This window comes from Kryptolebias marmoratus, linkage group LG8 (genome assembly GCF_001649575.2).
Source record: "Kryptolebias marmoratus isolate JLee-2015 linkage group LG8, ASM164957v2, whole genome shotgun sequence".
Lineage (NCBI taxonomy): Eukaryota > Metazoa > Chordata > Actinopteri > Cyprinodontiformes > Rivulidae > Kryptolebias > Kryptolebias marmoratus.
In genome coordinates, this window is record NC_051437.1 from 26,763,234 (window position 1) to 26,775,920 (window position 12,687).

Genomic DNA, 12,687 nt, shown 5'->3' on the forward strand with positions numbered 1-12,687 from the left:
AACTCCTATCCATCCAAGACAACAGGTTCCTGATAGGCTGCAGCCTGCCGGTCACTATCACTGAGATGAACCCACATGAGCATCTGCAGCTCATTACAAAGATTACAGAAGACAAGCAGTTGTTCCAGCTTTGAACTGATAAATATGAATCTTGATGCAGAAATTGTTTCCCTACATGTCCTGCAGTGTAGTATTATCAGATAACAGTTTTGCAGTATTAGTTGATATTTGTAGACATGCGCCATCGTTGTCTCAGCGTTTAGATGTTTGTTTTAGAATTAATTAAAGGCCTAACATTTCTTGCAGGAAAGCATATCGCCTGACTTCTTTAATTTTAGCCTAAGATCACCTTAAGCTGAGCTGTTTTGATTAAACCTTAAAAATAACATAAAGTGTAGACGTCATGCTTAAGAAAATGTTGTGAATGACTCTCTGCTACTACCGCCTAACTTTATCTCCATATTTATAACATTTATCGAGTTATAGCCATTTTTGTCTTGGCTATAACTCTTGAATGAGACCGACTCTAAAAGTGAATAAGTTCTACATGTGTATCAAATGATTACTTTCTAAAAAGGTTCATTAGAATCCATCTGGCAGCTTATGAGATATTTTGCTAACAGACGGGTAAAAGCTCCAAACTGAGCTTCCTATTTTTGTCACTACATAAACTCATTGCCCTCTTTTTTTTTTTTAAACCATCTGCCTTCTTGCTCTCCTTATCTCTTCATCAACTTCACACATTGACTGTTTTTCAGCAAAAAAAAGTGTCAAAACAGGAAGTTGTATAACCTTCTAACCCACTAAACCCTTCGTAGGCGTTAAATGGATCATGTATTATATGGTTTGCTCAAAAATGCATTTTTTCAACAGAATCACAGTAAAGAAAATATATAAAAAATACAAATAAGTCAAGAGTAAAGTTAAAAAAAATATTTATTCAACTCATATAAAAATAGTTTCTAACATAATTTACAATTCTAAGTTGAGTGAATGAAAAGACAAGAATCCAAGCTGCAATTATGCAGCAAGTTTAATCAGTCTCTCTCTCTCTCACACACTCCACATTCAGACGACAGCATGACGACACCAGTTACCATCAGTAGACATTGAATGTTTACATACATTAAGATGGAAGTGCTTTGGGACTATTTACACTTTATTTACACAAACATACACACACACATCTTGCTCTTTAAAAGAAAAAAATTCAAGCCATAAATATGGTCAAAAAACAAAATCCACCTTTGCTTTTCTCTTAAATTATCTGTGGGTCCTTCGGTGACTGTGGAATGAAATATATACATTCATAGACAGCCAAAAAAATGTTCTAAATAAATAATAAATAAATCCTGGAAAACAAAAACTCGATGCTTGTGAGAGGAGTCACAGCAACAATAAATATCTTTCTTATTTACAATTTTTGTCCCCACTGAATTGTTAAGACCTGTGTGAGGCACGGCTTGAAGATGAAAAGAAACATTTAAAGAGCAGAGGATGTTTGTGTCTCGGTAGGATTCCGCTTGCATTGCCGTGTGCGTTCAGGTTGATGTGAGCGAGCCTCGCGTCGACTCGAGAACAGGAGGAAGCAGAGGTTGTGGAGTAGAGGTGGATGCTGAAAGCAAATAGACTGAGGTAAGTCCAGTGTTTCGCTTGTTAATGATTGAGTCGCTGCCGGAGCTATGAGGTTGTCTGGTTGCTAATGACATTAGAGTAGTGGTTATAGTAGTGGTAGTAAATGGCATGGGCTTTACTGATCTAGGCCCATGAGGAAAGAACTGTCAACAAACAACAAAAACTCATAAACAGCGTGAAACAAAAAGGTTGTTGCCTTTTTAATTTCACAAATTCAAGTATTTTCAGGTCCCCTCCCTAAACAATCTCACAAAAGGCACTTTTCTTTAAAAAAAAAAACAAAAACGTAGGCATCTCTTCACTAACGCCTCCGCTCTTCCCTCTGCTGTGACAAAGAGAGCTTGAGGAAGAGAGCGGGATGTTGTTACATAACTCAGGCTGTCCACTTGCTGCGGCGCCAGCACACTCGGTGCAGGTGTCTGTGCTCGCCCTCATATAGATTCAGGAACACCCGCCGACCGGATCGGAGTCCGGCGACGATTGATACGATATCAAGTAGCGGAGTGGAGAGGGTCAGGCCAGCCAGGCTGGAACCACAGGGTGACGGTCTGTGATGGCCTCCAGAATGTGGAGACCTTTACACGTTCTCTGGTCACCTACATCTATTACATAAGTCTCTTGTAATAGTCTCTTTGAGTGAGTGCAGTCCCGTTGGCCTCGATCACCGAGCCACAGCCACAGGAGTGGGCGTGAAGGCGGTGGGCTCGTGGCCGATGCTGTGCAGCCTGATCTCCGTGCTTGTTTTTTCAGTCTGTACAGTACCGGTCTGCACCGTGGCCGGCACAACCGAGGACGCCGTGTTTTGCATCCACGAGTGGTTGAAGATGTCCTCGAGGGTCGGGCGGTCGGCAGGCCTCAGAGACAAACACCACTTAATCAGCTGCTGGCATTCTGGAGGAGGAAGCGAAACCAATTAGTCCTCAAGAACAACAGGGAACAAAACCTATACACAAGCATGTAGGAGCCAGTGAGGTTCAGTCTGAGCTTACCTGCAGAGACTCTCCTTCGGAAAAGAATCTGCGCCCTCATGATCTCTTCGTCGTGCTCGAACGGGATGTCCCCGCACACCATGTCGTACAGCAAAACGCCCAGGGACCACACTGTCGCCGAGCGCCCGTGGTAGCGGTGAAATTTGATCCACTCGGGCGGACTGTACACTCTTGTGCCTGCCAGACAAAAGCAAAATTTTATCTTTAAAAAGCTGAAAAAAATCAGGAGCACCACCTTATCTGATTCTGTCATACTGAAAGTAAAGAACTGCAGAGGTGGATTTAAAAAAAACCCACACCAGCTGGGCCTGTTTGTGAAACCTTTATCTGAGCTCAGGTGCCAGTGTGTGTGGGAGGGGGAGCAGACATGTGACTTTGTTTACAAACTTTGAGTTGTAAAAATACCATTTCCCACTAGTAGGGGGCGACAAATCTGCAGTTGTGAAAGGGATGACTCAACCTGGGGAATTTCTGTTACACAAGCATCTATGTGGGCTATGGAGTAAGAAAAATGAATTAAAATCAGAAACAACTCACCATCAAAGTCGGTGTAGACGGTGTCTTTGAGCACGGCTCCGGAGCCGAAGTCGATGAGCTTCATCTCGCCGGTGCGGAGGTCGATGAGGATGTTCTCGTCCTTGATGTCGCGGTGCACCACGCCGCAGTGGTGGCAGTGCCGCACGGCCTCCAGCACCTGGCGGAAGAAGCTCCGCGCCAGCTCCTCGGGCAGGGCCCCCTTCTCGGTGATGAAGTCGAACAGGTCCTTGACGTTCTCGGGCCTCTCCATCACGATGATGAAGCTGTCGGGCCGCTCGAACCAGTCCAGCATCTTGATGACGCCGCGGAAGCCCGTGCCCACCTTCTTCAGCAGCACGATCTCCATGGGAACCCGCGAGCCGTTCGGCTAAAGAAACCAGAAAGAAATCACCCGTTAGCTAACGCGCACGCGCCAGAACAGCGCCGGGTTTAAACACGAAGCGCACATAATTCGGTTCTTGTCGATATAATAAAAAGGTAAATAAAATAAATAGAACATCATGTCTCTTACCAGCTCTCCCCACTCCGTGACTCTGTCCTTGGCTACGTGTTTGACAGCAACCTAGCATAGCAAATAAAGAACACACCGCGTTAGACGACACGTTTCAATACCCAAACGTGTGTATTTTTTCTTTTTTTTTTTAAAAAAAAAAGGTTTTTTATGTAACATAACACAACAATATAAGCGTAAAGGCGACTAACCGGAGCTCCGTCGGAGGTCCTGGTGCCGGAGTAGACGGTGCCGAAGCCGCCGCTGCCCATCACGGCTCCGACCTGATAAAGCTTCTCGAACGGCTCCTTCTCCTTCACTGCAAAAGTAAACGAGATAACAACCGGTAAGAAACCCTCAAAACACATAATAAGTAAGTCCATGTGGGAGCCGCGTCCTCCGTGGACAAACACAGCAGGGGAAGAAGAAGAAGAAAAAAAAAGATGGGCGTCTAACCTTGCTGAACTTGGAGCTGGATTTTCGCCGGCATATCAACGGCGGAGATGTGGGCCAGCTTCGACAGCAGCATTCCTTTAATCCGAAGCGGGTCAGAGAAGCGTCCTCCTCGTCTTTTCCTGCGATTTTATTCCGACAGTTTGACTCTCTCCCCGGTCGCCGGCGCAGAGCTGGAAATGTCCACGTTGGAGGAAGGACGAAAATGCGGCAGGGATCCTTTCATCCAGAAAGAAAAGACAATCCGCGTCCTCGTTGTGGTTCCGGGACAAGGGAAGCCAAAAACGACTGGAATCGGATGTAGACTCGTCGCTTTGAGGCGACTTGTTTAACGCGAAACCACCGTCGTTTTCCCGTAATATTTGTAAACAGACGGGTGAAATTAACAATACGCTCGCAGCACAAAGAGAAAACAACACACCAATGCCTCGGCCAGACACCGGCTCCTGGAAACAGAAGCGGGGGGTAGGACGGTTATAAGAGATAGTAAGAGGGTGGGTACGCACACGGTGACGTCTTAGCCTAAGTCCGCCCTCTTCCGCTCCCTGCACCAATAGGAGCGCAGGAACGCATTCGAAACGCACGTCAATCAGAGCATGAAAATAGACACAAGCTCATAACCGGCTGGGCCAGACAGACGTGGCGGGAATCAAAACGCGCCAAAAAAAAAAAAAAAAGGTCTAGAGAATAAAGCATAATAATGAATTGTTAGAGAGAAAATGCAAATCCAAAGCCAAGTGCTCGTGATGTGAAGGAGACAGGAGCAAAAGAAGAAGACAATGCAAATAAATACTTTAACAATATTGTTTTATTTCATTTTATGTCTCTTTGTTGTGGCTTATGTTTAGTACCGATTATATATTTAAAAGCTCGTGCAGCATTGAGAGGTTTTCAAATAAATTATAGAAATATATTTAATTTATAAAATAATCATTGAACCCATTAACTTCAAAACTATTATTTACGTCATAAAACTGCATATATAACCTGAAATATTTACTGTTTAATATTAAGTCTGTTTTTTTAAAGCCTCGTGTTTTTACTATATATCTGTATTAAAAGAAACAGCCTATTGCTGGCAAAGTTGCACCCAGACTTTTAAAAAAAGGAAGAAAACAAAAGTTTTGCGCAAAGTGAGACATGCGACATCGAGGGAGCAGTTCAACACTTTGGATTTCATCTATTGTAACAGCCCGCCATTTACCTGATCATTTTCACATTAAACACGAGCACTTCACTGGCTTGAAGTTTATTGTGAGGTCCAGGTTTACAGCTCTTTATTTGACGACTGGCTGCGCATCAAAGCAGGCGCAGGGGGGAGGAAAGGCGCATTCCACTCATTCTTTCAAATTGGGTGGCCGCGTTTGCAGCCGTTCACAGGATGTGGGAAACTAGAGATAAAAAGACTTCCATTTACCACCCCCCCTCCTTTTTCTCCTCTCCTCTACTCCTCCTCTCTCCGCCCTCCTTTTCCCGCGCATGTTATTGTCTGAATGGCATGCTCCTTCCCTCCTTCCCCACCCTTCTGCCTAACTTACCTTTTGTTTTCCTTTGAATTTTCATGGAGAAGTTGCAAACCATCCTCGTGATTAAGGCATTCTGCAGACTGAAAATGCAGCTCAAACCAGCAGATAAACTCATGCAAATCTTGAAATGCAGGTATGCGCTCAATGTAAACTAAGCACTTTAATCTGGACACTTTGCTCAACAAATCAACATAAATGTTGATCTATTTTCAGTCACTTCGGCTGTATAAACATAAGCAGTAGTTGGCAGCTGAACACAAACTTTTAATCTAAGGCTACATAAACCATTGATACCTTTAAGAGGAGGAGCTTGTCAGTTATAAAACAGTTCATCAAAATAATAATAATACATTTTTGTTTTCTCCATGCACAAAAATTTGAGCTCTGCCCATCACCCGGGTCATGAAATCCAAGTTTAAAAAAATGTCATTGGAGCATTTAAAAAAAAAAATAGTGTCTGTAGGTCATCGTGGCTTGCTGGAATGAAAATTGCAGAAGAGGACTGTTCATTCTTGAGTTTGAATTGCCCCAGGCAAATTCCTTCCCTACCTTCTGAAGTGTTTAAACTGAGGAGAATATTCAAATCAGCCCCTTCTATAGGAATGTGGCCTCATTCCTATAGAAAGTGAGGCAATAGGAGCACAAATTGGTGTGCTGTCAACAAAGCACAAGTAATTTCTTTGTGCAAGAATGTAAACGGTGACCACTTTATTTGGTAGATTACCCAGACTATATTATCTGCTCTTTGGTCTCATTTGTTTCAATGAGCTTGTACAATTCAAACACTCATTTTTATTTTTAAAGATATTACCCTTTATTCTTTATTTTAAATGTGTAACCTGCATTGCATGCATTTGTGTCATTACAACGGCGTGGTCTCGGTTATATTTAAGCCTCTAAATCTCAAAGCAGCGGCCCTTAGCATGAGGTCCTGAGACAAAGAGGCTACTTGCTGTTTCTGAATCCAGATTAAAATTTTGGATGATCTTCCTGAGTAGCTTTGACTCACCTAATCCCCGTCTTTTCTTTAATAAACCCCCTAAAATTAAGTGCCTACTTGTGTTATTGTTCTTCTATTGTCTTCATCTGTTGTTAAATAGATCCATTTCATAGATTTTACAGACAAAATACAAAAAATCATTGTGCTTTATATTGTTTGCGGAACATTTAAATGAACTTGTGCAATTAAAGGGAAACTATTTAAAGTATGAAAAAAGGCGATCCTGAAATATCAAATGGTACAGTTTGAAAGACCTTACTTCAGTAGTTTTCCAGTTTTTTTATATCGATGTGAAATTCTGGAATTTGGGTCCACAGTCCAAGAAAATGAAGCACTCAGCAGAATCTGCAGAAAACCACGTGGAAGCTTAAGTCATGTGACTGACCTATATTAGGCTGGATGTAGTCTGTGTAAACAAATATGACAGAATAGGACAAGCGCAGAATCTCGGTGAAAGCGTTTTGTGGAAATATAAGAGTGATTTGGCTGCTAAACGTCAAAGATAACAGAAAGACAACTGTCAAGAATAAATATCGGTGACCAAGCAGGGTGGAGGAGCGCCACAAAGACAGAGCTCTACATTGAAACACATGGGGCTTTTGCAAAATTGGACCAGTAAGTTTAACATTTCAATGCTTTTTTTCATCTCAAGTGAAATGCTAACACATTTTACTCAAGAAATATCAGCATAGATACATACCAACACATTAAAATAGTCAGACTTCTCAATCCTAAACAGCTTCTCAATAGATGTCACCATTGATTTTCAGTCATTTTGGCTGTTTCTGGCACACAGTTTTAATTGAGGGACACATTTACCATTGATATGTTTAAAAATATTGTGCAGATTTATTATATTACTCTATGAATTTGAATTAGAAGATTTTTTTTTTTTAAACACAGTCTTCATGACTTTGCAATGAGCACCTTTAAAGCTTTAAGGGTGCTGAAGTATTTTGGGTACAGGCCGGAGAGTTCATGTTCAGTCAGGGTCGTTGAAGAGGTGCGTGAAAACCGAGTGGTCCAAAGCAATGAGAATGACGTTGAAACGCCACCAGTGAGCACATCTTTTTGCAGGCTGCAGATATGCCTGCCTGCATGATCAGCAGGGCTCAAATGACAGCCATCCAACCCCATCTGTCAGAGGGACATATTATTAGTTTGGGACCAGCTGCTCACACCAATATCTGGAAGTCTCAGGTTCCCCTGAGAACAGAGCGGCAAGTTCTTACAGTAAAGCAGGACATCCCACTTCTTACGATCAGCAAACAGAACCATGGAGCCCCGTGCAGCACATGTCTGATCAGCTCAGTTTATTAGCAACTTTTTCATTCGCGTCAGACATGCTAAGCACTTTGAAACGTAAAAAGCTGCAGGGGAGGGGCGGCAAAAGAAGAAAAAAAAACAAAACAGCACTTCGGTTGATAATTTGGTTTACGTACGCAATAACCAGGCTCCTACGAATAACTTCCTTTTTCTAGAGAAATAGAAACCACGCAGATAAATGTTTCACAACCCTAAAGGGTATTTACTTAAAAAAAAGAAGTGTGTAACCACTTCAGTATGCGCACAAGCTGTCAGAATTTAATTTTTAAATTTGCACTCTTTGACCCCGTAATAATGTTTTCTTTTTCACTCATTTTTGTTTGATGCTGAAATGTTTTTGTTTGCTAAAATCATTTCGTCTAATATTTGAATGCATGAAGAAGGAAAACCTTGAATTCACTTTGTTGTTAAAAACCTTTGTTAGGACACACAATGTCCACCTAAAGCAGCACATATTGTGCTCAATTTTGATCCTGCAAGCGTATGCAATATCATGTCCGTACAGGCGATAGAAAGTGAAGCAGCTCATAAACTTTTTTATCTCCCTGACCTTTTGCTGCATCCTTGGCCTGGTACTCCGCCCTCACCCTTCATCAGGATATTATGATACTTCCTATGTAACATATTAACTAAGCCCAATTTGCCCTCTGAGGATATGATTCAAACCTTGTGTTTCTCTTTCCTCTCTGCCTTACTCAGAGGAGTAAAAGGTCATGCCACTTGTCTGCACTTAAAGCCCTTGTTTGTCCATACGTCACGACACCAGCCAATCACTTATTCAGCTGTGGCTGCAAAACCCACCTGCTGCCACTCTGCAGGAGACAGGAAAAATGACTGGTAATGGACCAGACAAGTGGTAGCTCACACAAAGGAGGTGATAGAAAGAAAATAAATTATAAACCGTAAAATGGATTTTCATTTGACGTTTACCTTAAATGGATAGTTTGGGCAATTTGAAGTAATGTTTTGCTAATTACTTATCAGTAGTTACCACTTTACCGGCTGTGACATCAGTCAATGACTTTTTTCTTCAGGCTAAGCTAATGGCTAGCCAAGCCAAATTCAGGCTTACAAAACAACTTTTTCTTAGAATGACATGAAAAAAATGCTACACTTGCTAATACTGAACTTCTATGCTTTTGCGTGACAGTTAGTTTATTTTTGTCAACGTTTTCTCAACCAAACAATGTACATGTTAACAAGCAAATGTAGATGTGTTGACGCTGTATCAGTCTGCCTGATCTTTATGTTAGGATCTGAGTTTTTGAATTATGTTTTGTCTTCATGTTTCAGTTAGAGTTTATTGTTTGTGTTTTTTGTCTCTTCCCTGTGCCTCAGCCAACATTCACTTCTCCTCAGTCACTCTCTCTCTCTTCCCCATTCCCCCCCATCTACACCTGCCTCTAGCTCCTTAATCATCTCACCTGTGCCCACTTCCACTAATCACCCTCTGCCTTTAATACCCGGTCACATTCTCTACCTCTCTGCTGGTTCATTGTCATTCTCTTGTCTCCCTGATGTGCTGTCCTTTTTTGCTCGTGCCTTCTCGTCTCCCAGTGGTTCGTCTTTTGTCTCAGGTCTGTTCAGGTTTAGTTTAGTTAGTTAATGTTTTTTGTATTTGGTCTAGGTTTTGCTGCCACATCAGCCTTTGTTTTGGGTTTGCCTTTTATTTCTCAATAAATTAGTTTTTTATCAACATAAGTCTGCGCTCAGGGTTCGCCTCCTTCCACCCCATTCATGACACTTTAATAAAGTTGGACAAAGCATCTGCACCTTCTCTCATTCAGAAATGAAGTCAAAATGTCAGTTTTTTGGGTGCTGTCATGCTGTATTTTTGGAGCTAGAATATGTTCACTAAGGATTTAGTGAATCAATACGAAAGTCACATCCTTCCAACTCGCTAATGGCCAAAAACTAACTGAAGCTAAACATTTTGAAACAAAAAAATGCACATTTCGACTTAAAGCACCAAGGTAAGAATGACAAGATTCAACAACAATTAACACCTGAACATTTTTTTTTAATATTAAGTTTTTTTTAGTTAAGAAAATGTCCCATTTGTTTACATGGAGGGCCAGGACTTAAAAATCCTTCTGTCATACAGTACCAGCACATCACTCATTATTGGACTCGAGTGAGAAAATTGGGACTGAAGAACTGAACACTGACCCAAAAATAGAATGAATATAAGAAAATGCTCATTGGCAAGGTCCCAACAGATTTGCTTGAGCCGACGAGGAAACCGTGTTGAAGCCCTAAACAGGCTGCATGACAGGAGCTGGTGACAGCCCATTATTCTAGAGATGTGATGGGCAGTTTTGCTGCGGACATAGTCTGAAGCAAGGTGCTTCATGGTGTTTGTGTGCGCCTTGTCAGTGATTGACAAAGATTACCACACAATTAGAGGGTGGTCGTAAAGCTGCCCTGCAGCTCAGCAGGAAGAGCAGCCTTGCCTCCCTCAGACAAACAAAGCCTGCCCGTGTCATTTACGTTGATTGGTTTGCCAGACAAAGAGGCCTTCAGGGTCATCCTTTTGCACCATTAAAGATTTGACAGTAAGGAATTTATTGATGAGGTCCTGGTTGATCCAAACATCTTCTCACCCATTGTTCCTGCTGTCCCTGGTTGTTACCTCGTTCGGTTCAGATTCCATCACATTAAAGTGTTTGATGTGAGCACTGCGGTTGTCCTCTCTGAGCTCACAGGTCACGGGAGTCACGATCAGCAGCACCTCACTCTGACGCGCGTTGAAAGCCACACAAATAAACAAACACCGAAACAGTATCTGTCAGGCTTCCGAATCAGCTGCTGAGTGTTTTTAACTCTCCCCGAATAAGGAAAACAACAGTATGTGTGTGAGCTGACGTGTGTGTGGGGTGAGGATGGGGCGTCCATTAGGGAGGGCAAATTATTTTTAGAGGTCACTTAAAGGAAGAAAGGACTTGCTGTGAGGTTGGTAACCTCTGGTGTGGCCTGACCTTTCCTCAGGTAGCCTCTCAACCCCCCTCCTCTCTTGACCGACAGGGCCATGAGAAAAGCCTCCAATCGACATCAAAAGCCAGTCTTTGTGGGAAAGCACCACCGAAGGTTTGCAGTATACCCTAAAGGTCATCGCAGGTCAACTTTCATGTCAGCACAGGCCCGGTTCAGGGTCAGAGGTTATTGGCATACCTGTGTAGCGCCACTCAGACTGTTCCTCTGAAGAATTATCCCCACTTGTCTCAATTAGGCATGTGATTACCAGAGAGACCATATAAGGCTTGTTTTTTGCCATTGTTGTGCTTGTTAAAGCGGAGTGGGTATAATCTGTGTAAAATAAGGCGGGAAGGCTTTAAGGCAGTGAATAGTTACAACAATGAGCCCGTTGTCGGCTTCAGACTTTTTTCATGTTGGGGTTTAGATCATAGGAAACAACACTTCCTCGTTTATCCTGGGAATTCCTTCTGGATAATGACAGTGTTGAGAGAGGGGATTATCTGACATCCCAGAAAAGCAAAAACAAAAAATATAATCATCTTAGCGTTGTGCTGTTTGACTATGATCAAGTTTCGAACTGACATAAATTTTGTTTTTATTGTTGAACTTTGGCTGCATATTTTGAAGATGTCACTTCGGTTTGATTCTCCATCATTTATTAATATATGTCGCCAACAGGGAAAGGTAGATGATAATGTTTTTACCTGTCTGTGTGTTTCTTTGTCTGTCTGTTACCAAAATATTTTATGGACCAGTGAAAGAATTTTAATGAAACTCTCAAAAAGTAACCATTAAATGTACATCTACAGCTGTTTCTGAAATAAAATCAAGATGTGATCTGCTCGTTTATATGCAGACTACACCAAAACATCATTTTCAGCACTGCCCTTTTAATGGTTCTGTAATGCTTTTAGTGTCAGAAAGAGGAGCGGGCGACCATGGGGGTGGGTGCGAGTATGAAATGAAACCACGTGTTTCTGCGAGGAATGTGCTGAACCAGGAAGAAGTCCTCTCCTGTCACCTTCCCACGGAAGGGTATAAGTAGGAGGGAGAAGGGCTGTTGGGGAAGGGGGGGGGGAGTTGTTGTTTAGCATGGGCTGTACACATTCATCCACGTGGGAAACAGGCGACGGTGACATATTAAACTGGCGTCACACAAACAGCCCAGTGTCACCCTTAAAGAATGTTGATGGTGGGATTATCTCCAACTTCCCACAGAGAGAGAACAGGGAGTTTCTCCTTTCTTTATGTTTGGCAGTCAGCTGTTCTGTTTTTATTTTCAGAATGATTTAAGCCTGCTATGAGAAACGGAATCAGATGCAGGTTACACTCATGCGGCTTATTAATAGATGTCTCCCCGGTGAATAAGACAGAACTGTGGAGCACTGAGAGAAATCCCCACGAGTGTAGGAAAGTTATGTCCCGTCTTTTCTTTCTTACCATTTAAAGGGTTTCACTGCTCTGTTTTGTCTCAGCCTTTGGTTTCATCACCCACCCCAACTTTCTCCTTTTCTTTTGTCACTCCCCCCCCCACCCTCACTGTTTACAGTTGATTTGCATTGTAGCCTGTGCAGAGGGGTTGGCAGGTTTTGTTGTTGCCGTGCTGGTAGAGGGGGTTTTCCCACCAGTTCTCCCTTCTCATCCGGCTGAATCAAAACACCTCTGTGTTGCTGCCGGGTGATGTCATGGCCCAGAAACGGCTCAAAGATGTTTCCCTGGGAAACCCCATATCAGGAAATTTACCCCCCCCCCCCC

General features: G+C 42.5%; 2 protein-coding genes across 2 annotated transcripts in view; both read right to left on the reverse strand.

The window, feature by feature from the left end:
• zgc:103759 (U8 snoRNA-decapping enzyme) overlaps positions 1-12,687 on the reverse strand; it is a 576,073-nt gene that overhangs the window by 31,108 nt on the left and 532,278 nt on the right. The gene's annotated exons all lie outside the window — the stretch shown is intronic.
• On the reverse strand, positions 919-4,567 carry pim1 (Pim-1 proto-oncogene, serine/threonine kinase). Its single transcript, XM_017411166.3, has 6 exons — positions 4,108-4,567; positions 3,864-3,970; positions 3,673-3,723; positions 3,162-3,528; positions 2,625-2,801; positions 919-2,526 (listed from the first exon to the last, which is right to left on the reverse strand). The coding sequence occupies exons 1-6, from the start codon at positions 4,178-4,180 to the stop codon at positions 2,297-2,299; spliced, it is 1,005 nt and encodes a 334-aa protein (XP_017266655.1). The 5' UTR covers positions 4,181-4,567; the 3' UTR covers positions 919-2,296.